Here is a 26,931-nt window from a genome sequence, read left to right on the forward strand (position 1 = left end):
CACCCTTGAGAAGAAGAGAAAGTGCTTTGAGCAAAAGAGAGAAGATCTAGTGCTTTGTTTGTGCTTCAACCTTGAAGATTTCATCCTTTGCAAGTGTAGCAAGTGTGCTTGAGCTAGGGCCAACTGAGTGTAGGTCAAGTGAAGGCTTAGGAGCTTGTTACTCTTGGTGATTGGCAGCACCTAGACGATCTTGGTGATTAAAGGTGTTTCTTCCGGAGCTTACCAACGATTGTGGGAGCCCGAAGAAGTTTGTACGTGGCTTGAGCTCCACCACGCCGGGATGGTGAACGAAGACTCTTAGTGAGCGCCCAAGTCTCGGTGACATGGGAGGTGACAAGACTCTTAGTGAGTGTCACAACGTGGATTAGGGGTGTGTGCCAACACATCGACACCACGGGAAAAAATCTAGTTGTCTCTTGCCCACTCTTTCTTTTCAAGCACTTACTTTCTTGCAATCATTCATGTACTTGACCTTAGAGATCATAACTTAGCTCTACATTGCTTAGTTTCTTATATTTGTTAGCTTGTGTAGTTTTCTTAGTTAGCCGATTGGTGAATTGAGCCTTTCTAGCATTGCATAGGTTAAGGTTGCTTTAATTGTTTTAGAAATTTGAAAAAGACCCAATTCACCCCCTCTTGGTCCACCGATCCTTACAGACACACCACCAGTTCAAGTCAAAAAGATCAACAGGCCAGGCCAGGCCCAGGGGTCAGCATTTCAATAGGAATCTCTCTCTCCCTCTCCAGAGAGGTCCATATAAGCAGCACCACCCTCCCCTCGCTGCCACGGCCCCTACACTACACACATCCCACTCATAGCTAGTGTGCATCCTTCTCTCCTCTCCCCTGTCACATTTCGCACATTGCACCGTCCAAGCTTGCACGTACGCCAACCCCGCGCCGCGCCATGGTGGTTCCTTCGACGACGCCGGTGCGCCAAGGGACAGAGGCGGCGGCGTCCCACGGCGGCGGCATACCGACGGTGGACATGTCCGCGCCGGGCGGCCGCAGCGCGCTGTCGCGGCAGGTGGTGCGCGCGTGCGCGGAGCACGGCTTCTTCCGGGCCGTGAGCCACGGCGTGCCGCCGGGCCCCGCCGCGCGGCTGGACGCCGCCACCGCGGCGTTCTTCGCGCTGGCGCCGCACGACAAGCAGCGCGCCGGCCCGCCGAGCCCGCTCGGCTACGGCTGCCGCAGCATCGGCTTCAACGGCGACGCCGGGGAGCTCGAGTACCTGCTCCTCCACGCCAGCCCGGCCGCCGTCGCGCACAGGGCCAGGTCCATCGACACCGATGACCCCTCGCGCTTCAGGTATACGATACCCCGACCACGTCTACTCCCCTACGCTATGCATGCACATACACGTGGCATACACATTTGTAAAAAAATATGGAGAAATATTATCTAAAGTTTTAGCGGCAAACATACTCGTTAAATATTCCCTTATAAATGACAAACCACATTTGGAGATTAATTATCAAAGGGCACATCATGTTTTTGCCACTAGAGATTTATTTATATTAAAGCTTAAGCTGTTAAACAAATAGGTGGTGTGAGGTGTTAATGTTGATGGCACCTGGAGTGTCAGGGTCCTCTGCACTGTCGCTGCGGTGCTCCTTAACCAACATGCTATTCTGATGACAGTATGATGTGGTTTGCATATCATAGTCCTACACCTGTCAGAATGTCACACATATATAGATGCTGAGTTTTCAGCAGCTAAGTAGAGTAGTATGTGTAGTTTTATTGCTTCGGTTTAATTTCTTATTTTTAATTAATTATTTTTAACTAATCTTTGATGCATATTATAGTTGTTGGGAGGCATGATGTGTACATGCATGCATATATATAGTGTATAGGTTTGGTTTGAGCAAAAGGGTGCTATCTGCTCTTTTAAAATATTGGTACTTCGTGTTTAGAAGTCAAGAGAACTTGAGCGTAGCTTTCAACTGTCCATATATGCTTTTTATTTGACTATCTCTAGTTATATATATATATATATATATATATATATATATATATATATATATATATATATATATATATATATATGTGCTAGTACATGTCAACATAGATTGTTTAAACTGTTAAAAGATATAACAAAAAATGTTTGTTTTGCCATATATAAAGCATCATTTAATAATTGATAGTGCAAAATTTTCCAGCAAAAAAATAGTTTCAAACCTGTGCACATTCAAAATCAAAGCACCATATTGATTCAAAATTTCGAATATCTCACCACAGTTCAAGAAAGAAAGACATTTCATTCAAGAGACTGTTGCATGTTGTTTTTACCTCTTCCGATTTTTAGTTATATGATTCTAAGCTTAGGCGCAGCAGTCTCTTGAATATGTACGGGATGTTCCTACTATATGGTTCATGGTAGAACTAATATCCTATGATGTCGTTATCAGAAAGGCCCCCATCAAATAAATTGTGCAAACGCATGACAACATAGTTTTCAAAACAATAATTATCACAATAATGGCACAATTGATGCCGCAATAGGCAGTGCAATGATATGTTAGTTCCAACAATTCAAGAGCATACATAGCTAGTTTCTAAAGCAAAAGAAAAGGCACAAATTGATGGGACATAACAAACTTGACAGCTCCACAGAATGGGCTTAAAAGTTTTTCTGATGAAAGTTAAGCATACGTGCCTAGCCAAAAAGAACATTCGAAAACAGACAGGCTTAAAGTCGTGACGCTGAAAAATCAGTCGTACATTTTGCTTGTGATAGGGAGAGCCCTTGCCTATGTTGGGAGAACTTAAACGCCCAACAATTGACTGAACATAACAGATGAGATATCTTTTACTATTTTTGTGCATTCCGAATGAGAAAGATCTCTCATCTATATGACACTAGGAGATAGAGAGCACACACCAATCTCACACACAACACAGGCCAGGCAGTGGCCTAATTCATCAGAGTTGGTTGAGAGCAAATAAGATGAAAGGGACAGGAAAACCCTCCCTCTAAGGTAGTTAGAAAACCCCTCTCAGTGTCAGGTCTCTCTCCAACAAATTAGTCCCTGTTTAGTTCCCACCCCATAAACCCCGTAAACGCAAAAAACCCGTCACATCGAATGTTTCGACACATGCATGGAGTACTAAATGAAGTCTGTTTACAAAACTTTTTGCATAGATGGGCTGTAAATCGCGAGACGAATCTAATGAGCCTACTTAATCCATGATTTGCAACAGTGATGCTACAGTAACCACCCGCTAATTATTGATTAATCATGGATTAATTAGTATCATTAGATTCGTCTCGCGATTTACAACCCATCTGTGCAAAAAGTTTTGTAAATAGGCTTCATTTAGTACTTCAAATTAGTAAGATTCCAATACAAAAAATTTGCGCCGGAACTAAACAGGGCCTTATTTGCATTTGCGCGTCAATCAGTCCTTACATACATGTAGTGCAGGGAAACAAATCCTCTGCAGTAACTGCAGAGACACTGTGCCACTGCTATGTGGACTCAATTGCAATCAGGGTCTTCAATTAATGGCAATACCAAACCAGCAACTGGTGCAGTTAGCAACAGAATGAGTACTTGAAACACCCATAGCCATTGGATAGCTCAAACAACTTATTCAGCAAAGCATATAGAAAATGATGTGTTTAGATGGCCACATAATATACATCATATATAAATATTGAAATGAATTCCCTTTGTTCTCTATCAGCTAGAAAGCAGTAGAACATTTTAACCGCCTTGATCACACCAGAATCTAAGCTTAGGCGCAGCAGTTGGAAACAGTTGTATTTGAATTGATTCCTTAACTACCTGAAATAGTGCAAGAATGCTATCTGCAAGAATAGGATAGATATGGCATCAGAATCTTTGCAGTAGCCATATTGCGTGGAACACAGATAATAGCAAGTAGGGCTCCACAGGGAAGTACAAAAACTTGATATGAATAAAAATTATCCCCAGGGCCTCCTAAAGAGCATATCCATGCTATCCATATAAAGCCAAGAAAAGGAAAGGGGGCACACATGCAAAGGCTCCTCTTTATGGCAAGACGAACGAGATGTCCCAGGGGGTGTGTAGTGTCAGGGCACTGATGTGTGATACCAAGCACTGATAGGTCTATCCATGGAGCAGTGGAAAAAATCATGCCCAATCCTGTCAGAAAACCCATTTGCCCATTGGAAAATTGGTCACCCAAAGTTTGTACTTCTGATCCAGAGGCCCAGAGCTATCCATGCATCACAAGAACCGAATATGTACAGCATGTGACTGGATTCTGGTTCCGCTGCACAGACCAGATGCATCGTAGCATCAAGCTACCGTCTTTTCAAGGCTGCAGCTTTTGAGTTGCTGCATCTTCACACATCAATCAGTCAAAATCTTCTCATCTTTCTTTCCGTCTCCTTTTTCTCTAGCATGGCACACACCCAATCGATCTTCGAGACAACTGCATTCTTTTGATCAAATTAATCCTGTGCACATTTTAGCTCACATGCTGATGATGTCATTGCAGTACTGTGGTGAACGATTATGTGGGAGCAATGAGGCAGCTTGCATGCGAGATCCTGGACCTGTTAGGAGAGGGGCTAGGGCTCAAGGACCCCAGATCCTTCAGCAAGCTCATCACGGACACTGACAGTGACTCACTACTGAGGATAAACCACTATCCTCCAGCTTGCACCATTCACAAGATTGACCATGACGACCAGTGCAAGATGAAGAGCATTGTCAGGACCAAGAATGGCAATGGTCTGAACCCGTCAGCAGGTGCTCGGATTGGGTTCGGTGAGCACTCTGACCCACAGATCATTAGCTTGCTCCGAGCAAACGACGTTAATGGCCTGCAGGTGCTTCTACCAAACGGCGATGGCAAGGAGGTGTGGGTTCAGGTGCCGGCAGACCCATCAGCATTCTTCGTCAATGTTGGTGACCTCCTCCAGGTAAAGGCATGAATTTACCTAAAACAAACAGTACGAGATGGATTAACTTAAGTAAAACTGATTTCATGAACTATTTCGAAAATTAAATTAGCAGGTACTAAAACAAGCAAAGAGATAAGGCCCTGCTCAGTCAGAACCCAATCATCAGCACTCACATATAAAATTACACTATGCAACTTCTGTTTCAGTGTTTCATAAAAATAGATTCTTAAGTAGTTTAGTTACTGAAAGAACATGGAAAGGAAATTCATCTTTATTTGATTATGGTTTCGATTAGACGCCATGTTAGCTATTGGCCCTTTTATGAAAAGATGCGCTGGACACTGATATTTCTGGCCATAAGTACAACTTACCAGCTGACAAGAGTTTCTGTTTTCGTCTTTTTATTACATCTAATTTAAATCTAACAACAACAATTGCTAATCCATAGTGCAGCAGTACAATATTGTGTCTGTGAAACTTGTTTTGAATTCACCTCTCCTTTGTCTTTCTTGTTCCCAGGCTCTGACAAATGGGAAGTTGGTAAGTGTCCGGCACAGGGTAATTGCAAGCGCTTGCAGGCCAAGGCTGTCCACGATCTACTTTGCAGCACCCCCATTGCATGCACGAATTGCGGCCCTCCCGGAGACGATCACAGCCGACTCACCATGCCAGTACCGACCCTTCACCTGGGCCGAGTACAAGAAGACAATGTACTCGCTTCGCCTGAGCCACAGCCGCCTTGATCTATTCCAAGTCGGCGATGATGACAGCAGCAATGTCGGCAAAGGAGAACAAGAATAGGGATCACTTGCTGAACTGCAGGCAGTCTGTATGGTGGGGACTAGGTAAGGAGAATTGTCCCCAAAATTTTGGCTCTCTGGCTTCCATTGCCAGATATCTCGGTGTTATGAAGGTGTAGGGTTGCGAGTCTGCGAATGTGTAGTAGTAATTAGCATTGTACAGAAGTCCTGGTTGTATGGTAATGATGTACTGTTCCCTGTTTCAGCAGTTTGTTATCCCCTCCTATCTTTTATTTTACTCTATCTTCCTCCCTCCTTTCTAGTGTTGCCTTTGCTTAAAGAAACCGCTACTTTGCAAGAAAGTGAAACCTAACTCATACTCCAAGTGACAATTTCAGTACACATTATCTTTTTATGTTCTTCCTTTCATAAGAGATCTAAAACTCAGGCTAAAAAGACTTTAGAAGTTCCCACAAACAAGAAGCAAAATCAGTTTGAGGGACTGCAAAATATTGTTTTTCATACTCGTTGGCTATAACTAATTTTGTAAACCAATGCCACCACAAATTAGTTCCAACTCTTTATTATTTTCATATTGCAACATTGTCATATTGAATTCTCTTATTATTTGCTATGAATAATGATTAATGAGTGCATTATGTAACAGAATGGATATAATTACAGGGCATTATGGAATACAAGACATTTATTCATTACTGAAAAGTACAACAATCCAATTTCAAATGATAGACAATCATTAAGAATGGTATAAAAAGTTTAGGTAACATTTGCTATCATTACCACTCCATTTCTATCACGGCACCAGAAATCAAAACAAGTCACGAAATGTAGATTCAAACAAAATAATAAGCCAATGTGTAGAGCTCGATAGGAATGGGTGAATTTACAAAAGCAAGTGTCTTTGACTCTTTCTCAATGATATCTCAATCCAAGTTGGTTTTGCTGTCCTTGACTGCCCGTACTACTTATGGAAGGACAGCATGATCAAAAGGTTTTCTGCGAACTGGAAACTAAAGAAGAAATAGGATGTTTCTTACTATCTGCATTCAAAAGAATCCCAGTATATTTCCAGCTCTAGCAATCAGAGGAAAGAAAACATCACCAAATATCAGCAGAACTGATCAAACTATTTGCAGGTATGCTCAAGATTGGAAATACAAACTCTAGCAACTAAAAGGCAACTAAGTGGCCAAACAAATGGCAATAGAACACTTGTAGTCGTGCTTTATCACTATAACTGAGTTATTTCCTCCAGCCTCAACAATTCCATTTTCGGGATTATATATGGTGGGTGTGGGCCCTTGAATGAGTATCCAAGAAGGAAGTTCAATTACCTACCTACATGAACACTTCATTCAGATTTGAGATGTTCAGTTTGATTTACTCAATCCTAGGTATGGCCCGGCCCAAATTCCTAAAATCTGCAGCCTAATCCCGCCCCTAACACCCTAATCCTGTTCGCGGCGGCCAATTAGTGTATGAGAACAATATGTTGTTAATTATGGTAATGGGTTGTGCTTCTACCTTGACTTGCCTAGTTTAGCATAACGAGCTGGCTCGTTTGTGCTAACGAGCTAAATGTTCGGCTCCACCACGTTTAGCTCGATCTGGCTCGGCGCCGTCAGACCGTGGGCGCGGCACGGCGGGCGCGTCCTCCTCCCCCCGCGCCGCCGCAGCCTCCTTGGCGAAGGCGATGCATCGACCCCACTCCCCACCACGCTGCAGCGGGCAGCCTCCTTCGCCTCCGGCAGCCCGTCGTCCAGCAGCTCGGCAGACACCTGGAGAAAACACCGACAATCCAGACTGCTTCTCAGCCTCAATGTCCTGCGGAAGCACCCCCAATCACACAGATGAAAATGTTTTCTCTCTTGATTTGCACGGAATTGCTCAGAAGACGAATCAATAGAGTTCCCCGCGTACCATCCTGGCGGCACAGATGCATGGATCCCTGGGGGGTTGCTGCTTCGCGCTGGATGCCTGAATCCAGCTTGGTGGCGGCGCTGGCGGGTTGCGTGGCAGGCTGGCGCGCTCGTCGAGGGTGCCGGCGGACGGCCAAGAGCGAGAATGGGAGGGAGACCTCGAGAGCGAGCGGTGAAGCTGAAGCGCGCGTGCGTGCCAGCGTGAGATCTGAGACGAGGCAGCGACTCGACAGCGTTACTGCGTTAGGGTGGGTGATCGCGTGACCTCGTGTCGGGCCTGGGCTCCATCATTCGCTGGTGGGCTTCACTGCTGCCCTGGCCTGCTGGCTGACCCTCGGCTCGTTTCAGTCGTTTGGGCTCGCGAGCCGCTCGAGTTGAAGCTGGCTCGTAGATCGACAGTTCCTTTCCTTTGAAAAGTTAGATCTCAGGTTGCAGGCGGGACGGGTTCTTATACGAGCCCGCAAACCCAACCCGCAAAATCGTGGTTCGCGACATCCGCGGCCCAGCTGCAAATAATTCGTCGGCTAATGTTATCTACATTGCAAAGCCCATTGGACAACCAGAGAAACCGCAGGCCAGCGTCGGCCCGCCGCCGCCGCACTCTGCAGCTCCCCCTATCTTGCCGAGAACGCACGCCCAAACTCCGAGGGCACACGCTCTCTCGCTGCTCGCCCCGACACAACTCGCCACCCTCGTGCTCTGGCCGCCTGCTCGCCGCCCTCGAGCTCCGGCCGCGGCACCTCTGCATCGCCGCTCCGGCACCCCTGCACCCCTACTCGCTATTCCCACAACGCCGTCCGCGTGGTGCAGGTCGCCTACGGGCTCATCGTCATCTGGAGCAAACTAGATCAGGCGCGCAGTCTTCCTCCCCCAAGGTGCGTGCTGGATCATCACACGAATATGTTTGGGCCCTAGTTGAACTCCTCAGATGTATTTTTTTCGTCTGGTTTGTTTAGATGTATGGTTATGGGTCCTAATCCAGCCTTTGTTCTTGCCTGATTAAATCAGAGCTTCCCGCTCTGAATAACTATGTGTAGATGTCAGTCAACAACGTTTTTTTTGTTTTTTGCTCTCATAAGATTTTGGTAGGCCAATTAGTAACTGTTCTGAAATATGGTAGATTGTTAGTCCAGTTCTGATCAAGATTTCTCTGTTTCGACATTTCAGATTTGAAGAAATAAGGTGTTCAGAGGGATAAAATACTCTAGTTTTCCTTTGGAGCTTACTATCATTAGTGTAATCTATATTTATTTGATTTGGAACTTAAATCTAGATCGTTGTAGTGCCTTATTGTTTACTGGGAAATCAAAAGACCTTGTGAGTTAGCTAGTTTACCACATGAAAGAAGCTAGCAGTTCTGAAAGAATTGATGACCTTAATTTGATTGGTGAAAGAACGATACATGTATTGTAAATGATTATTTTTCTTAAATTGTTTCAGCAACTATCCTCGTTATGTCTTGTTTTGGTTAATCTTATACTATGAATTTAACTATGAATTTTCTCTATATATAATAGTAGTGGGTAGGCAAGCTAGCTGCCGATCCTTGCGGGATATATGCGGGACTAACGTTTCCGTCCGCGAAGTCCGCAAGTTATTACTACCCGCATCACCAAATTTGCGAGCAGTCTCGAACCCGCAAAAAATGGTTTGCGGCCAGCTCTGTGGGCCTGCGGCTGTCCACAGCCCGCCCCGCCTGCAGCTTGAGTTAGATCGACGGTTTGGATGTACGCAGCAGGTAGGACGAGTGTGGGGCGGTTGATGGACACTGTTTTTCGTATTATGTTACCATTTATGTTTTTAGAAATCTAAAAATATTATCATTTACAGTTAATTTTATAATTATTTTTTGTCATATTAGATTTTATTAATTTCATAAATATGAGAAAATTCCGACCTGATCGGTACCGTTTTCGTATTACAATACTAATTCCGACCGTTTTCGATCATTTTCATCCCTAGAAGCATATGATTTATTTGGTAATATTGTACATTCGGAAACTAAATGATATCAGCAATACGCTATATGAGACTGAAAAGTCAGTCTACACGTAGCAAGCGAAAAGTGTATGTGCAACATGTGCAAGTTGCCATGAAAGGATTATTGGGACTGATACTAAATGGTCTAATGAGACTAGGAGCGGAAAATACTAGTTGATATGACCAAATGCGCTAGAACTGAGATACTAGTTTCTTATTTTTTTTCTCTTAATAATTTATTAGGTAGTAACTCTATGCATCACCATAAAAGTGGCATTACGAACGTGTAACTATGATGGTATTGTGGATGCGCGACCTAATTGTAATGTTACCATAAAAAATGTTTTTTCAACGCAAAAGTGAAAAGGGGAACAAAAGCGGCAATCGTGCCATCAGTTGTAGGAATGTAAACGGATCGAATACTGATAAATATTATTGATATTGTATTTAATTTTATTTGAATACGAATCATATACGAATAGTGTCAGTTTTTGCTAGCTAAGATTGTAATGAATACTGACATCGTAAAAATGTAGTTTTAAGTATTCAGATACGAATTGGTTACGAATATTGAATATCCAGAATTGGATATAAAACGGATAAAAACCTTCCGAACCACATCGAATTCGAATACTATCGGAAAATATATTTAACTCAGCTGCTCCGAGAATATAAAACGGTTGACTACGTTGACCTCGACCCGCCTGGTCTCGATCCCGTCCCTGCTCGCACGAACGGCCACAGGCTCGGCCACGTCAGCACCCATCACCCCACGTCACTGCCTGCGTCCAGGCGCAGAGCCGCGGCATACGCACGCGCAGTGGCCAACACGGGCAAACCCGTCAATTTACCCGCCGCCCTTCTCCCCGTCTTCCCAAATCCCAAGCCTCTTGCCGGCCTGCACCCGCACCCGCCCCCACCGTCTCGAGTCGAGACTAGGGATGGCAACGGGTCTAAACCCATCGGATTTAGCCGTCCCAAACCCAAACTCATGAAAAATATTTGAACCCATTAAAAAACCCATACCCGTGACGGGTTTAGAATTTTGCCCAAACCCAAACCCATCGAGTTAGCGGGTACCCACGGGTTACCCGTGGGTCTACACTTTACTATACAATTTTTTTATGATCAATAAGTTTAACATAATAAACATCATTTGTAGTGTATTATGAGTAAGAAATCTATGTTCACTAGCTCTATATTTAAATGATCATAACACCATGCAAAGTCATAAATCCATCACATGCATATACAAACACGACAACTGCAAAGCGACAACACCCATACCCATCACCTAAGGGTTCACTAAAATAAGAATTGAAGGAAAGGGATGTTAAATTCGTTAGAAACTCACAAAATAAAATGACAATTGCTCTATGTTGGATCGGGTTTAAAAAACCCATGGGTTCACGGGTTCGGGTATTATAGGAACAAACCCGTGCCCATAAACCCAACAGGTAGGACTTTATACCCATTAATAAACCCACGGGTCTAAAAGTTGACCCAAACCCGTACCCTAATGGAGAAAAACCCATCGGGTTTCGGGTTTCGGGTACCCATTGCCATCCCTAGTCGAGACTCTCGACTCCTCTTTCCCCTCCCGAGTCCGTGCGCGGCTCGTCTCGTGCCGTCGCCGCCTGGGCCCCCCTCGCTCTGCCCCCCTCCCGAAGTCTCCCCGCTCCCCAAACCCTAGCGTCTCCCCGATCGCGCCTCGAGCCTCATTCCAGTACGATCCGATCGCCCGCGCTTTTCCCCTTCTCCGCGAACTCGGTTTAATTTTCTGCTATTTTTCTGCTGATTTTTTCCCCTTTTTCGGTGGTCGGTGGGCGGCCCGGGCGCGGGCGCGTGGGTGCAGGCAGGTTGGGGGTGGCGGCTATGTTCTTCTCCGGTGACCCGTCGGCGCGGAGGCGGGTGGACCTCGGCGGGCGGAGCAACAAGGAGCGCGACCGCAAGGTGCTGCTCGAGCAGACGCGCGAGGAGCGGCGCCGCCGGCAGGGCCTCCGCCTCCAGAACTCATCCGCCACCAAGATACAGGTCTGTTCACGACTCGCGCCGGTGCCCGTTGTGTGGCTAGGGGCTAGGTGTTGCAGCAGCGCGATCGGGTGGGGTGTAGCTAGCTAGCTAGCTAGCTCTGTAGTGTGATGTGCATTGAGATCCGGCTACGGGCTTTTCGGCGTTGTCAAATGGTGATGGTTCAGCTAGTTTAGTTTTGGTGGAGACGGGTTCTGTGTTAGAATAGAGCTGTAGGCGTCTGGGCATTAAGGTGGACCTCTAGCTTGAGCAACCGTAGCAACTATGTGATACATTGGCTCATTTCCTTTTCTGTTTTTGTGATGAGATTGGCCCGAGGGGAATGAACATTGTGTCCACACTTCCTGTTAACACAAGATATGGATAGCTGTTGTAATTGCATTTGAAGAAATTTTGTCTCTTTTGCATGATTGGGCGGGAACATGGGAAATCAGGGGTGTGATACCTGCTCGACAAATTGTGGCAGTTTCCTGTTGGTTTGTCGGGTGTGATGAGGCAAGCGGACAATGGGGGAGGTTCATGCATCTGTTCGCCTTGTCATTTCATGTGGGTTAATAGTATGTCCTGGCTTTTGGTTTTCCGGATGTTACAATATGAGGGGAAGTCCTCTGTTTTGCCTTTGTGGATTAGGCTATATGCGACACCATGAATTAACAAGGTGCTTATCACCAGTCACCTGTTTTTGTTTACAATGGTGGACTCAGGGGAGAGCATGAGTGCTCTTGAGTGGCATCACCGCTTGAGAAGGTGTTAGGTACTTCAAGGGATCCTGTAGAGTTGGGTGCTACTAATCAGCATAAAAGAAAATTGTAAGAGAAGATTGTGTGCATTGTGGCAATTGATGCTTAAACAATCTTTTATTTTGTTAACCATTTAAGCACACATGTTAAACTTCTCCCGTTGGAAGTTAGGGCTCCTCTGTATGCACTTCATGATACAGCCAATATTCTCTCTCTTTAAGCGCCTATGTAAGCATCTTTGCATTTTATCATATTGAACCATCATTGACTGTCTTTTAGAGAAGAGCCACTCTGCTACATTTTCCTTACACACCCCTGGATATGATCATTATTGTCTGCTTAAGTACACATACCTGAGTTCACAAAATATAGAAGTTGACTAATTATAAGCTGCAGAAATTCTTCAGAGGTAAGAAGGCTTTGGAACTGGCACGTTCAGAAATTCGGAAGAACTTTTGCTCTACTTTCGGGGAGCATTGTGAGAGGATAGACTGGTATGCATTACCTAACCCTAATGATACATCCTACCCTGTTCATCTTCAAGCTCTCTGATTACCTTGGCTACTAAAACAGGAACAGCTTTGGCACTAATTCTGACTTTCTTCGTCAATTGCTGTTTTTCTTCAATGCAAATGAGGACAATGATGTTGCTATACTTTGTCAAGTCTGCAATTTGCTGCTACAATATGTTAAACGTGGTGGTAAGTATCATAATACTATTTCAAATTGTTCCTTTTTTTTTGACAATGTATGCTTTGAAGATCGGGGAGGCTTTGAAGAGAATGAAGAGAGGTAAAGCGATGGGCCCTGATGGTATTCCCATTGAGGTGTGGAGATGCCTAGGAGATAGAGCAATAGTATGGTTAACTAAGCTTTTTAATCTCATTTTTCGGTCAAACAAGATGCCGGAAGAATGGAGGAGAAGTATATTAGTACCTATCTTCAAAAACAAGGGCGATGTTCAAAGTTGTACTAACTACCGTGGGATTAAGCTGATGAGCCATACGATGAAGCTTTGGGAGAGGGTTATCGAGCATCGCCTAAGAAGAGTGACAAGTGTGACCCAAAACCAATTTGGGTTCATGCCTGGAAGGTCAACCATGGAGGCGATTTTCTTAATACGACAATTGATGGAGAGATATAGGGAGCAGAAGAAGGACTTGCACATGGTCTTCATTGACCTTGAGAAGGCATATGACAAAGTACCGAGACATGTCATGTGGTGGGCTTTGGAGAAGCACAAAGTCCCAACTAAGTACATTACCCTCATTAAGGATATGTACAAGGATGCGACGACGTTTGTCCGGACATGTGATGGCAACACCACTGACTTTCCTATTAACATAGGCCTACACCAGGGGTCAGCATTGAGCCCTTATTTATTTGCTTTAGTGATGGATGAGGTCACAAGGGATATACAAGGTGAGACCCCTTGGTGTATGCTCTTTGCTGATGATGTGGTGCTAGTTGACGAGAGTAGGGCAGGGGTTAATAGGAAGTTAGAGCTGTGGAGACGCACGTTAGAGTCGAAAGGGTTCAGACTTAGTAGGACCAAGACCGAGTACATGATGTGCGATTTCAGCGCGACTAGGCATGAGGGGGGAGACGTTAGTCTAGATGGGCAAGTGGTAGTCCAGAAGGATACTTTTCGGTATTTAGGATCGGTGCTACAAAAGGATGGCGACATTGATGAAGATGTTAGGCATAGAATTTCAGCTGGCTGGTTGAAATGGCGGCAAACTTCTGGCATCCTTTGTGACAAGAGAGTGCCACAAAAGCTAAAAGACAAATTCTATAGGACAGCAATTCGTCCGGCGATGTTATACGGTGCTGAATGTTGGCCTACAAAAAGGCGACATGTGCAGCAACTGAGTGTAGCAGAGATGCGGATGTTGCGGTGGTTTTGCGGGCACACAAGGAGGGATAGAGTCCGGAACGAAGTTATTCGGGATAGGATCGGGGTGGCACCAATTGAGGAGAAATTTACTCAGCATCGGCTGAGATGGTTTGGACATGTCCAACGAAGGCCTCCTGAGGCGCCGGTGCGTATTGGGGTTCTTGAGCGGGTCGATAATGTAAAGAGGGGTAGAGGTAGACCTAAACTGACGTGGGATGAGTTGGTTAAGAGAGACCTTAAGGATTGGAATATCTCTAAAGAGATAGCTTTGGATAGGAGCGCTTGGAGACTAGCTATCAATGTGCCTGAACCTTGAACTTATTTCTTTCGGGTTTCATCTCTAGCCTACCCCAACTTGTTTGGGAAAAAAGGCTATGTTGTTGTTGTTGTTTGTATGCAAATATTCTATTGTTATTTCTTAGAGCTTAGGTTACCCTATGCCAAAATTGAAAATTTTGAGTTGCATCTTGTTTATACTACAACCTAAAAAAATTTAAGTAGACCTACTTTTGAAGTAAGATTCTAATTAAGAAACAGTAAAGGAAAATAGAATTAAGGCATTCAGGTGTACTCTTTGTTCTGTTTTTGTTTTACTCCTACTTAATTCTACTACTCACAAATCATGAGAGGTAGTACAATGAATGTTGATTTGGATGAGGATGCATCTAAACTGATGTTGATTTTCATGATGGATAATATAATGAATGTTAATTTGGAAGAGCTAATTTGCATATATTGTTAGTGACTTAGTGTTTTATTGCATTTTTGAACTCTTTGGGATCTTTCTGGTTCTTATAATATTTGTTATGACCTGCATTTAACTTGCGCACAATCTTCTCATCATCATATCTGTATTTGTTTTCCCTGTTTCTTTATCCTTGTCTGTAATTGTTTATTCTCCATTTTTGTTGCAGGAGATACTGTCACTCTCTTTGCTGGTGTAAATGACTCCTCACAGCAACCACTTGTTGCTCACAGAGTAAAAAAACTTGCACTCATCTGTGTGCAAGCAGTCTATCAAAAGAGGCAAGTTCAATTATGCAAAACTGGTTTTGGGGATATTCTTCTTTAGCTTTAATTGTTTCCGACCACATGTGAAAGTATCTTCTTTTGTCTCTGACGGGAGACTCTCCCCACTGTACATGTGCAAGCTCATCTGCAGCAAAAATTAGCATCAGCACATGTGACTTGGTTTTATGTTTTGGCAGGCATGATTGGGGTAGCCAACTTTTGACAGCACCTGGAAGCACATCAGTGCCTTCTGTCTCGTTACTAGAAACTGTAGCTTGCTTAATAAATCCTAAACTTCCATGGAACTGCAAAGTAGTTGGGTATCTTCAGCGGAGAAAGATCTATTGCTTATTCCGGGACATTATTATATCTGTACCGGTAAGTTCTGTGTCTATTTCTGTGCAATGGTCTTCTATACCATTGTCTGGAAGATGTATTAATCCAGAAACAAGTGATAATTGCACTTACTCAAGGTCAAACGGCTCTATTTCCTTTATTTTTTTGATATAATTGCTGGTTTCAATTTTAAGGAACAATCCCCTTTATGATTAAACATGAAACTGTGGTGTTTTGTTCTGTAACACCTTAGGCATGTTGCACTCATGTAACTGTGAGAAACCAACCGAACCATGCATACCAATCAGCCTTACCTTTTTAGGCAAACCTTGTTCTGTCATTCATTTGTCTAGTAGGTTTGAGGGGGGGGGGGGGACCATCTGTCTAGTGGAAATGGAGTTGGCTGTAATAACTGTACCATACTTCAATACTCAATAGTTTGTTCTGTGATTTTCTCTGATGGATACGATCATGATTCAGCAAAAGGACAAAAATTTTGGGCAATTTGATAGTGCATCTACGCTGGAACAAGTTTTCATCCTTGTTGCTTCACATGTTGGCCATCATCCTTGTTGTTGTCCAGTAGTTGATCCAAGGTGGAGTTTCTCCTCTCAGCTTCTGTCCATCCCATTTCTATGGCATCGTTTGCCGCAACTCAAGAAGGTCAGCATTTCCCTTATTTTCTTGTTTGTCTATTCCTGTTTGGAATATTTCCTATGACTGATACACGTTGTTGTGGAGTCTCAAGTCTTACTCTAATATTAATCTCTAATATGAACGATGTCCCTGTAAGAAATTTTAGTTTCTTTGAGGAATTAAATGCCTTGATCAATTATTTGATCGGTAATATATCTCACATGGTTGCTTTTATACTCCAGGTTTTCACAGTTAATGGAATCAGCAAATATTATATCCATCAAATAGCCTGCTTTTTGCCCAGTCTTGCTGATGTTCTTCCAAATGATATATCAGCTAATCATCCAGGATATGCTTGTGTCCTTGCAAATGTTCTTGAAGCTTCAACCTCGATTTTGTCCGATGCAAATTTTGCTTCTGACACAGTAGGTGTTCTACTTCTACATTTTGTGTTTCTACGGCATTTTATTTAAGGTCAAAATGCACCAAAATCAGCTTTGTGTTGGGAAAATGAGTAGGTCCCTATCCTAGACTTAGCTTTTAAGGCTTCATTCTTTCAGATAAGTATTTTTGGGTCCAGACATATATTAATTTAATTTAATATCCTTGATTGCTCAATTATCTATGGCGAGTAATAGGTTGTTTGTTACTGCTGATTTGTTTTACCACTTAGGCTTCATGATCATATTATGCTACTTGCAATGTAGATGTTTCTTCTCTTATTTTCTTATGTGAAAAGATTATAAATCTGAGTTCAATACTTGCTTCCACTTTGCTCATTCAGAGTATAGTTTACCAGTACCCGATTAGCCTCTTTACAGGTCTGATCCCTTTAGCGGTCTACATCCTTGACACACGGTCATGATTTTTTAAAAACATTTTTCGTTTTCTTGTGGAGTTGGTCTAATTGTATGGGCATATGGTAAACTAGATTTTATTTGGTAATGCTGACGTTATTGATTGCGGCTAGTTGATTGGTTTATTCAATTGACAAGAAATGTTCTGTTATGGATGTGAGGAAGACTGCTACTAAAATCTTTCCACAACATAGTGACTTCAAGTTTCAGATGCAAAGACTCTAGTGGTAACAAAAAGAAAAAGAAAAAGAAAACTGTATAATCTAATTTTGATAGTTAGTCAATGACATTTATTCATTTTCATATGTTGGTTATATGAGTTATACTGTCTTTAGAATTTAGCAGGGTCTTTTTATTCCTCTCTACTTAATTGTTCCTAATAAAATTAATCTTTTCTTCTTGTGATGGCTAAAATGGGTACTGGTTTGTTGTTTTCCACATCTGTAATGTTTTGATTTATAAATATTTTCCGTGTATGCTCTTTCCAAACCAGGCGGCTGACATCATCACTGTTTCTACGTCATTGTTAGACACGTTGCCAGCAGTCACATCACCTACAGAAAGTAAGTTACATGCCATCGAATTATAAGAACCTGTAATCTGTTGGTGTCATGGTTTAGTAATCTATGTGTTTACATAGCAGTATTGGCACCATTCAGTTTTATTGGGGGTCCTTGTGAGCTGTGATTGGGAGAAAACATGCAGTGCACTTCATTTACTTTTACAATGAAACATAGGTTTTGTGATGAACCCTTTGTGCATTTATATTTGTGGATTATTCATTGAACTGGACGAATTAACATATGAATTCAGGATTAGGACATATCAGCTGTAGCTTGAACCTACCTTGCAAAGTGATAGAGTACTTATCCCACATGACCACAGCTCCACATGCCTTGGGCCCTGATCGACATGGATATGATGAATATGCCTTGGTTCGCTTCCAAAATGTTGGCATGCCAAAATATGGGCAAGCTTACAAATTTTGACACTCATTTGGTTGAAGGCCAAAAAAGCAGCCCACTTAGCCAAATGCTATTCTAAACTTGCCAAGGTTTTGGCAAAAAATAATTGGCATGCCGACATTTTGGCATGCTGAAATTTTGGCATCCAACCAAGCAGGCCCGATATTCTGATCTTAGAAGAAAATAATTCAGTTTGAGGAGCTATTCAACTATCTGAGAGGAAATGATTACTATTCAAAATTACTTGGGGCTTAATTTGGATGATGTATTAGGATTCAAATAGTTAGGGTTAGATTGAAACCCAAAAGTAAATCCTTTTCTAAACAGGCTGTAACTCCTTTTCATCCATGCATAGTCATGTGCCTTGCCAATAATCATCCCTGTTAAGGCAATTACTAGGCTATTTACTAGGACTACGTTCCCTGTGGGATCTGGTTATTGCAAAAAGATCAGATTAATTGGTTAAGCTGGGTTGAGTAAGTTCTAAACTTCTAATATGAATTTTTCTTAAAATACGTACAGGGGCAGATGATGATGATGAGATGCCTATGGATGTTGATGTTAAAAATGGTCTTGATGTTGATTTGGAAAGACAGATAACTACGGCAATTGATTCAAAGCTACTTCAACATTTGGTATGAATCCTAAACAACTGCTGATGTTCTTGGCCTTATTAACCATTGGGATCCATGTTCTCTTATCCTGTTTGACCATAGGTTGTGTAATGCATAGGTGAATGCACTCTTCAGAGTTAGATTAAGCACAGACCATTCTGATCTTTCTGGACCGTCAGATGCTGAAGTGGATGCTGTAGGGTCTATTTGTGCTTTTCTTCATGTCACATTCAACACATTCCCTCTAGAGCGGATTATGACTGTGCTGGCGTACCGGACTGAAATTGTTCCTGCACTATGGAATTTTATAAAACGATGCCATGAAAACCGAAGATGGCCATATTTTTCCAAGTTTGCATCTTCATTACCTGCAGATGCTCCTGGTTGGCTCCTGCCCATGTCTGTATTCTGTCCCATATACAAGTAAGGCAATTTTTCATGTATTGAAACTCTTGCTCTCTCTTTTTTTTTCTAACAGCATATATTGTCAAGCTATTGGAATGTAGTAGAAGTGCATTGTATTTCCTCAGATGCTCATGATGCTTTGTCTTTGCACCTTGTACCAGGCACATGTTGAAGATCATTGATAATGGGGAGTTCTATGAACAAGAGAAGCCTCTTTCACTTAAAGATTTGAAGTCCCTCGTTCTCATTTTAAAACAGGTAGAATATTGCAATACTATTGCTACATTGTGTTGCCATGAAGCATTTACTTGCTTAAGGATGGGGGTGGTGCGGTTCGATCCGTTGGATCATCGAACCGATCCATAAAAATAACCCAAGAGAGCCCCTAATATAAACCAGGAATTAGCTAATGGTTAGTGGATCGTGACCCATAGAACCAAAGGGTCAACAGGTTCGATCCACCACCAGAGGCTGTGACGCCTAGCGTGAGGCATCGCCTGCGCCTTGCTGCGAGCTAGTCGTCGCGTCCGTTGACATGTCGTCAAATGATTGAGCAGCCGGCAAGGGAGTAGCCGGCTAGCTACAAGGGGAGCAAGAGTGGCCGCCTGCCTGAGGAGAACATGAGCTCTGGATCATGAGCGACAGCCTGTAGCCAATTAAGCACCATGCTGTCGCAGACTCGCGGTCGCTTACCGCCACCGCGCCATCTGCTTTGGCAAGTGAACGGACAAGGCAAATTTGCCCACGTGCAGGGGTGCTGGCTGCTGCATGATAGCTGAGTATCGACCCGCGCGATCCAATGGAGCACCGGGTCAAAGCAGAAGAGTATAATGGATTGGCCGCTGCTCCATGATATGTTGTTTGGATCGACGGATCGAGTACGGTTCGCTCCACGGAGCAACCATCCCTATCTTTATACTCTCTGTGTTGAATACACAATCTATTGAAACATTGTAGTTGTAGCAAACTTACACAATCTTTTGAAAAATCATAGTTGTAGCAAACTTAGCTACTGAGGCCATCTCATGCTTTCTGTCATTATTACTCACTCTTGGTCTTGGAAGCTCTGTTATTGGTCGTGATCTATCTAGCTGCAATTCCTGGAGTAATGCTGATGGGAATTCAACCTTAATGTCCTGGCATGTACATTTAACTAACAATATCAATATATTAACAATTATAGTATTACATTTTGAACTGTCAAAAAGATTGCGTGAATCAAGCTATTGTTTCCACTGTGTCATTTGCTGTTCTGTAATATTGGCAACATTTGACTTGCATGTTACATTGCACCTTTTGTGTTGTTGGTGTCAATTGAATACTGCATTAAATCTGCAGGCATTATGGCAACTTCTGTGGGTTATTCCTTCCTCTTCTACTCTGAAAGTGGCACCCAACCCTTCAGGCCTCAAAAAATTGTCAGTGGAGAATGTCAAAACCAGAGCTAGGGTTGGGTTATCTGAACTACTCACACAGGTTGGTACTCTTGTCTGAATACCCCTGTTGTTTCCTTTTCTAGGATTGTTTGAACTCTCATTTTTTTTTGCAGGTTGTTTTTTTTTTGGTAGTACTTTGAATCATACTTCTTATGTTGAGTCTTGACAAAATGACAATGATACTGTAGTTTCAATTCTCTTTTTGTTTCAGACTGGCCTGTCTTAGTGATGTGCACACATGATTATGTGTCCTGAATTTCGAATTTTCCCTGGGCCAAGGGTTCTTCATTTACAAGATGTTTGAGCATTTTTTTGTTTACACTTATTTTGTTTTCCTTCTTGATGATTAATATGAATTTTGTCTTCGTGTGAGCTCTTTCCATTGACTGTATAGCTGTCCATTAGGTTAACTAAAATTGCAACCTAATTGCAGTTGCAAGACTGGAACAGCCGACTCCCATTCACTTCTGCAAGTGATTTCTATTCTCAAGAAGCAACAAGTGAAAATTTTGTGTCTCAGGTAGTGAACACCATGCTATTTTATTAACTGAACTGTCTTTCAATTGTTCTACTAAGGCTGTGCATATGTCTCAGGCAATACTTGGCAATACTCGAGCATCAGAGATTATAAAGCTTGCTCCTTTCTTGGCGCCATTTACTAGTAGAGTCAAAATATTCACTGTAAGTTACTGCTAGTTTATCATGTAAATAGTGCTGAATAAGACGGGCACATATTGGTTGAAAACAGCTTAATTGTTGCAAATTGCTCAAAAACATAGCTAGAAGCTTTGACGAAATTCGGAGGAAAAATGGTGCTGTTACGTTGGACAGTTTCAGCTGGAATTGCACAAAATGACCAAAGCACTGTTCACACGGATTGATTTGCTCTTGAAATTTAACATGGGTCTGAACAAAGACCCACCAATAGGGCAATAGGCTAAAGATGTGCATTGTTTTTGGGGATTCAAGTTTTCGTTGCGGAGCAATTTGTAATACTTAGGCTGTTCCCAGCTGATATGCTCCTGATAAGACTGGCACATCTTTTAGGATAATGTCTTAAAAGATTGTTTTTTTTCTACATGTAGTCCCAATTGTCAAGTTCTAGACAATCGGCATCACATTCTGCATTGACAAGACATCGGTTCAAAATAAGAAGAAATCGACTTCTGGAAGATGCTTTTGATCAGCTAAGTCTGCTTTCTGAAGAGGATCTCAAAGGACCGGTATGATTGACAATGATCTGCTAAATATTGTATGAAACAGTTACATTTTCTTAATGACACTTAAATATTCTTGATGTATGTAGATCCGAGTGTCATTTATTAATGAGCATGGTGAGGAAGAGGCTGGAATTGATGGTGGCGGAATTTTCAAAGATTTCATGGAAAATATCACTCGAGCTGCTTTTGATGTACAGTATGGTCTCTTCAAGGTATCCGCTTTTTTTCCCCCTCAAACACGCAGGAGAGTTGTGCATCATTTCATTAAGAATAGTAGTAGTAGTAGTAGGGCAAAGAAGATCCCTACCCTAGACACACACCCTTTACTAGAGACTAGCACAGCGCCACATACTCACCACAAAATAGAAAAATGCGACAAACATTCTTGCGTGGACAAGGCTAGTTGTCCGTAGAAAGCTTCTGTAGGAGCAGCTCATGTAGCGATACCGCCAAGGCATCTTTTTTTTAGATGATTTCATTCATCCAATGTGACCTGTTGCATATTATTAAGTTTACTCGTAGATTCCTGTTTCACAAATATATTTATCTTTTTGTGTCACAAATACAGTTGCTCTGATGGGATAGCTATTATATGCATTTATTGGTTTACAGTTTGGAAAAGACCTCACAGGCTTCTGTTGGAATTTTTGGTTTTCCTTTCTTAGGAGACAGCTGATCATCTTCTGTACCCAAACCCCGCATCAGGATTGGTTCATGAACTACACCTGCAATATTTCCATTTTCTTGGAAGTCTCCTTGGAAAGGTATTTTGATCATGCCCCCCTTTTCCAATTGCTAAACTGGTACTAGACCTAGCTCCTAGATTCCTGCAGGAGTTTGTGGGCTAAAATAAAGTGCTTTAAGTCTTTACTTTAGTCTAAAGGGGAATCAAGATTATTTCAGTTTATCCCCAGCTCCAGCTCTTGGAACTCAGGGAGCTAGGGATACTCAGATCCATGAATGTGCTATTGCAAATACAGTACTCCCTTCCTTTGCTTTTGTAAGGCGTATTAGGTTTGAGCATGGTGGTTAAAGGAGCCCATGAAACCAAGAAATTGCTTGAAAAAATGACTGATGTGTTGGTGTTAAATGTCTTGAGAATACGAGAGAATGGTTTATAGAAGTTTACTTATAAATTGTTAATAGTGATTAGTGAGGGAAGGTTAATCTGGAAAGAAAGAGAACGTCCTAAAAAATTGATATATGCCTTATGCTTTGACAAAAGGATATTAAAAACTAGTATATGTTTTGTATAGTGAAGAGATGGGAGTATCTATTAGTCTCTTGGGTGCTTATGCAGTTCCTTGCAGAAGTTTTGTGAAGGAATGTCCATGCAAGCTGTCTGATGCTATCTCTTGTATACTTATCAATATTGGTTCCAAATTTCTCCAATTGCACATTTGACTGCTATGCGTCTTCTTAATTTTGTTCTCATGATTTGGTGGATCCCTAAAAGTTCTCATGATTTGGGCTATGATCTATATTTCCCAGGCAATGTATGAGGGCATACTTGTGGACTTGCCATTTGCGACGTTCTTCTTGAGCAAGTTGAAACAAAAGTACTCCCTCTCCCTCCCTCTATTTCTGTGTGTGCATGCATGCATGGGTGTCATATGTTTTTATTTTATTATGCTGTTTGTGTTATACATTTTTTTTTGTTGATATTAGCTTGTGTATATGATCTTCTACTCATCTATCAGGTACAATTTTTTAAATGATCTTCCTTCATTGGATCCAGAATTATATCGACATCTTCTGTTCTTAAAGGTATAAAATACAGTGACATAGTTTCTGTCAATCTAATGTTAAAAAATGCCGCCTCCTGATCTTTCTTTTTCCCCCCTGCTCAGCATTACAACGGTGATATCTCAGAACTGGAACTGTATTTTGTCATTGTGAATAATGAATATGGTGAACAGTGTGAAGAAGAACTTCTCCCTGGTGGGAGAGACATGCGTGTTACTAATGATAATGTTATTACTTTTATCCATCTTGTTGCCAATCATCGGTTAAACTACCAGGTAAAAATATTGTTGGTATGCTATTTTCTTGCATGGGAATGCTTTGCTAAATACTTTGCTTTGATTTCAATCATAGATTCGTGCACAAAGTACACACTTCTTGCGAGGTTTTCAACAGCTTATACCAAAAGACTGGATTGATATGTTCAATGAACATGAAATTCAGGTAATTCAACAGTAACATTAGCACTACGTTGCTTAATTCTCATGGTAATTTTTTCTGACATTACTATAGTATATTCCTACCTTGTTTCCTTATCTATGTTACTAAGTTGTCTCCTGCAGGTTCTCATATCTGGCTCTTTGGAAAGCTTGGATATTGATGACTTGCGGTCAAACACCAACTATTCTGCAGGATATCATCCAGTATGTGTTGCTTTCTTATGTTGCAAGGGGCATCTTTTTGTTACTCAAATGTATCCTAGCAACCGTATTGAATTACATGACATGTAAATCTGCAACCCTATTGAATTACAGACGGAGCCCACTTTTAGCTTCAAACTAGCTGACAGCATGAGTTACGGGCAAAATTTCGTGAAGCAGGGATTAGGTTGATTGGAGAAAAATTGGAGGAAGGAGTGGGTGAGCGGCTCCACTAGGGCTAGCTGGCCCTACTAGGGGAGGGAGTAGGAGGCGATAGGCTGCTGCTGGCATGGTGCTGGTGGGCAGCAACGGCATGGTAGTGAGTGAGTGTGGGAGGGAGGGAGATTAACCCTTTAATTCTCTTGCTCTAATAGCTACAACTCCTGTTATATTTATAGAGATGACTACATGACTTGACCCCTAAGCAGCCTATTAGAAGACTCCACACAGTTTAATGGGCAAGTAACCATCCTCTAGGAGGGTGTACCTGCTGTTTAACACGTGTTACATTGTGCATGGGCAGTACCGCGGGCCTTAATAGCCCCCCTGTTGGGCCTACCCGCTTCAGGGCTGTAACAATATGGGTCCAGAATTATCTTTACTTTTTTACTGCTAGGTGGGTTTCTTGAGGTTCACATTCAAAGGTCATATTTTTTTAATTCCTATCTAACATTCTTTCAGGACCATGAGGTCATTGAGATGTTTTGGGAGGTCCTGAAGAGCTTCAGTTCAGACAATCAGAAAAAATTTCTCAAGTTGGTGCCTCTTCTACTGGGTTTAATTTTTCCTTCCTGTGATGGTTATCCTTTTCCTGTTTTTGAAGAAACTATCCTCTGTAAATTTAGTTGATGGAGCTTAAGATGTTAACGATTGGTCTAGTTGTGGTTTTCTATGCTAATGAGGACTACTTATGTTGTCAAGTTCGCTTTTGCATTAGTACATGTTTGTTTCCCTTGTGCCTCTGTTTTTTATAGACATCTCTTTGAATCCTGGCATGTAAGGTAGCACATATTCACTATGACTTGCATGTCATGAGCTGTTGAATACTTGAATGTTGACTAGTAGAAGTATACTAATGACATTTTTATTTAAAATCAAGGCTCGCCTTTAGAAAGATGTTTTATGTTGATGCAAATAAATGGACAGGTTTGTGACCGGATGTTCTCGTGGCCCACTCCTTGGATTCCAGTACCTCGAACCAAAATTTTGCATTCATAGGTTTGCTACATCTACCAGTTTATGTTCCATCCATTGAGATGGGATTTAAATAATGCTCTCCTAACTTTTTTTTTTCTACCCTTGAATGCAGAGCTGGTGTTCCAGGCATGGAGGAGCATGCTGACCGCCTGCCTACATCGGCTACTTGCATGAACCTCCTGAAGCTTCCCCCCTATAAAACGTTAGTAAACTTAAACTAACTGCAGTAGTACATCTTGATGGGGCATGTATTTTGTGCATGCCATTCGATGTTGATCCATTCCAACTGACTAACGGCTGTTTTGGTTCTTGAACAGCAAGGAGCAGTTGCAGACCAAGCTGCTGTACGCCATAAATTCAGAAGCTGGTTTTGATCTTAGTTGATCGGGATCTGGATTCAATATTGTGCAGTGTAGATAGCCGCTAGAGAACAGCTTGAAGGCACCCAGGGCCAAAGCACCGACCATCGGCCCCTTAGGAAGCCCCATAAAGGGGGGGGGGGTGTTAAAGCAGTTGTTTCTCAGAGTAGGTGGATGTCTGGAGCCTGGAGGGAAGTTGCAATGGCTGCTAACTAGGCTCCCAACACAAATAGGTAGAAGCTGTTTAAATCAGCCATAAACATGTACATATGTATTTTATACAGAAACTCCTCCATGCTGGTTTGTAACTAGTGGCAGTGGTACAGTACAACTGCTCCTGCCTTTTTTTTGTGCCTGATGGTTCGTAATTTCCAACGGCATCCCTGTAGGTCTTGAAGGCCCCTTCTGGCCTTCTCCACGGCTCAACACCCTGCATAAGATCTATTGTTCTGAAGGAACAGGAATGGAGAATCGGATTTGCACAATTTACAGATGAAGCCTCTCTGACTCTATTGCAGCTGGTGGTGGCGAAGGATCCAAAAATTTAGCCGTATTGGGCTTAAAAATAGCTGGGCCCATATTTCATATATTTTTAAGCTAAGAATGATTAAGAATTGAGTTGGGCTGTAAAGGGGTATTAATGCCATGATCTGTTACAGTCCCTATAATTACAGCTGAGTTTAAGCCATAATCACACATTCACGCTTGCAAATAATAATCTGAAATGCTGGTTGATAGCCTCCTTGTAGCATAATACATGGCTAATAAGATCTAGAAGTTTCCAGCCCGTTAGACTAGATGTGATATCGGGTCAAGCACGGCGTTGTTGTGGTGCTCGAGGCCGGTCGATTTAGGCAGAAGCATGTTCTTGGCACAGGCTCGTCAGGCCGGTTAAGAATTTCGCAGCGTGTAAGAGCGTGAGTGGATTCCTACCTCCCATACGGATGCCATCTAACTCATTCGTCCATTTTTATGACCCCCAAAAGAATAAACAAAAAGACGTTATTTCAGTCAAAAATATCGTTCCCGGACAGAGGATGCATCACAGCTCAACAATATTTCGGACGCCTAACACGTCTTCAACATCACGCCACAAGCCAAACATGAGCACACGGTCTGTAAAACACAACTTTAATAATTACTTTTGTTATAAATATTCCTAAAAAAATGCTGTTATAACACTATACATGTCTAGATTACTCATACCATTTTCAAGTATCAAAGCACAACGCATCAAAAAGAAATATACAACCCCAAGTTTAAAACTGCCTAGTTTAGATGAC

General features: G+C 42.4%; 2 protein-coding genes and 1 long non-coding RNA gene across 4 annotated transcripts; 2 read left to right on the forward strand and 1 right to left on the reverse strand.

Moving 5' to 3' along the window:
* Positions 1-776: 776 nt before the first annotated feature.
* Positions 777-6,002, forward strand: LOC120667273 (gibberellin 2-beta-dioxygenase 1-like). Its single transcript, XM_039947361.1, has 3 exons — positions 777-1,308; positions 4,492-4,918; positions 5,420-6,002. The coding sequence occupies exons 1-3, from the start codon at positions 908-910 to the stop codon at positions 5,699-5,701; spliced, it is 1,110 nt and encodes a 369-aa protein (XP_039803295.1). The 5' UTR covers positions 777-907; the 3' UTR covers positions 5,702-6,002.
* Positions 4,796-7,809, reverse strand: LOC120667274. The gene is made up of 3 exons (XR_005672119.1): positions 7,582-7,809; positions 7,186-7,485; positions 4,796-4,936 (listed from the first exon to the last, which is right to left on the reverse strand). It is a non-coding gene; the product is annotated as an uncharacterized LOC120667274 (long non-coding RNA).
* A 3,321-nt stretch (positions 7,810-11,130) lies between these two features.
* On the forward strand, positions 11,131-26,102 carry LOC120667275 (E3 ubiquitin-protein ligase UPL6-like). Of its 2 annotated transcripts, XM_039947362.1 has the most exons (27): positions 11,131-11,286; positions 11,416-11,594; positions 12,728-12,825; positions 12,905-13,032; positions 15,143-15,254; positions 15,437-15,617; positions 16,056-16,238; positions 16,454-16,636; positions 17,562-17,631; positions 18,556-18,668; positions 18,766-19,070; positions 19,214-19,310; positions 20,391-20,528; positions 20,922-21,008; positions 21,083-21,169; positions 21,574-21,711; positions 21,795-21,920; positions 22,374-22,472; positions 23,200-23,267; positions 23,409-23,475; positions 23,559-23,729; positions 23,806-23,895; positions 24,015-24,095; positions 24,774-24,847; positions 25,239-25,310; positions 25,402-25,491; positions 25,607-26,102. In XM_039947362.1, the coding sequence occupies exons 2-27, from the start codon at positions 11,436-11,438 to the stop codon at positions 25,671-25,673; spliced, it is 3,084 nt and encodes a 1,027-aa protein (XP_039803296.1). In that variant the 5' UTR covers positions 11,131-11,286; positions 11,416-11,435; the 3' UTR covers positions 25,674-26,102. The 2 variants fall into 2 exon arrangements, with proteins under 2 accessions (XP_039803296.1, XP_039803297.1); XM_039947363.1 differs by lacking the exon at positions 11,131-11,286 and having other exon boundaries at positions 11,477-11,594; positions 12,739-12,825.
* Positions 26,103-26,931: the final 829 nt, after the last annotated feature.

Source organism: Panicum virgatum, chromosome 3N (genome assembly GCF_016808335.1).
Source record: "Panicum virgatum strain AP13 chromosome 3N, P.virgatum_v5, whole genome shotgun sequence".
NCBI classification, from domain to species: Eukaryota; Viridiplantae; Streptophyta; class Magnoliopsida; order Poales; family Poaceae; genus Panicum; species Panicum virgatum.

Bases quoted from the DNA above. Each gene is read 5' to 3' on its own strand.
- LOC120667273 (XM_039947361.1), top strand. From the start codon at position 908: ATGGTGGTTCCTTCGACGACGCCGGTGCGCCAAGGGACAGAGGCGGCG. The intron at 1,309-4,491 runs GTATACGATACC...ATGTCATTGCAG, and splicing joins GATGACCCCTCGCGCTTCAG to TACTGTGGTGAACGATTATG. The intron at 4,919-5,419 runs GTAAAGGCATGA...TCTTGTTCCCAG, and splicing joins ATGTTGGTGACCTCCTCCAG to GCTCTGACAAATGGGAAGTT.
- LOC120667275 (XM_039947362.1), top strand. From the start codon at position 11,436: ATGTTCTTCTCCGGTGACCCGTCGGCGCGGAGGCGGGTGGACCTCGGC. The intron at 18,669-18,765 runs GTATGAATCCTA...TGTAATGCATAG, and splicing joins CAAAGCTACTTCAACATTTG to GTGAATGCACTCTTCAGAGT. The intron at 24,096-24,773 runs GTATGTGTTGCT...ACATTCTTTCAG, and splicing joins ATTCTGCAGGATATCATCCA to GACCATGAGGTCATTGAGAT.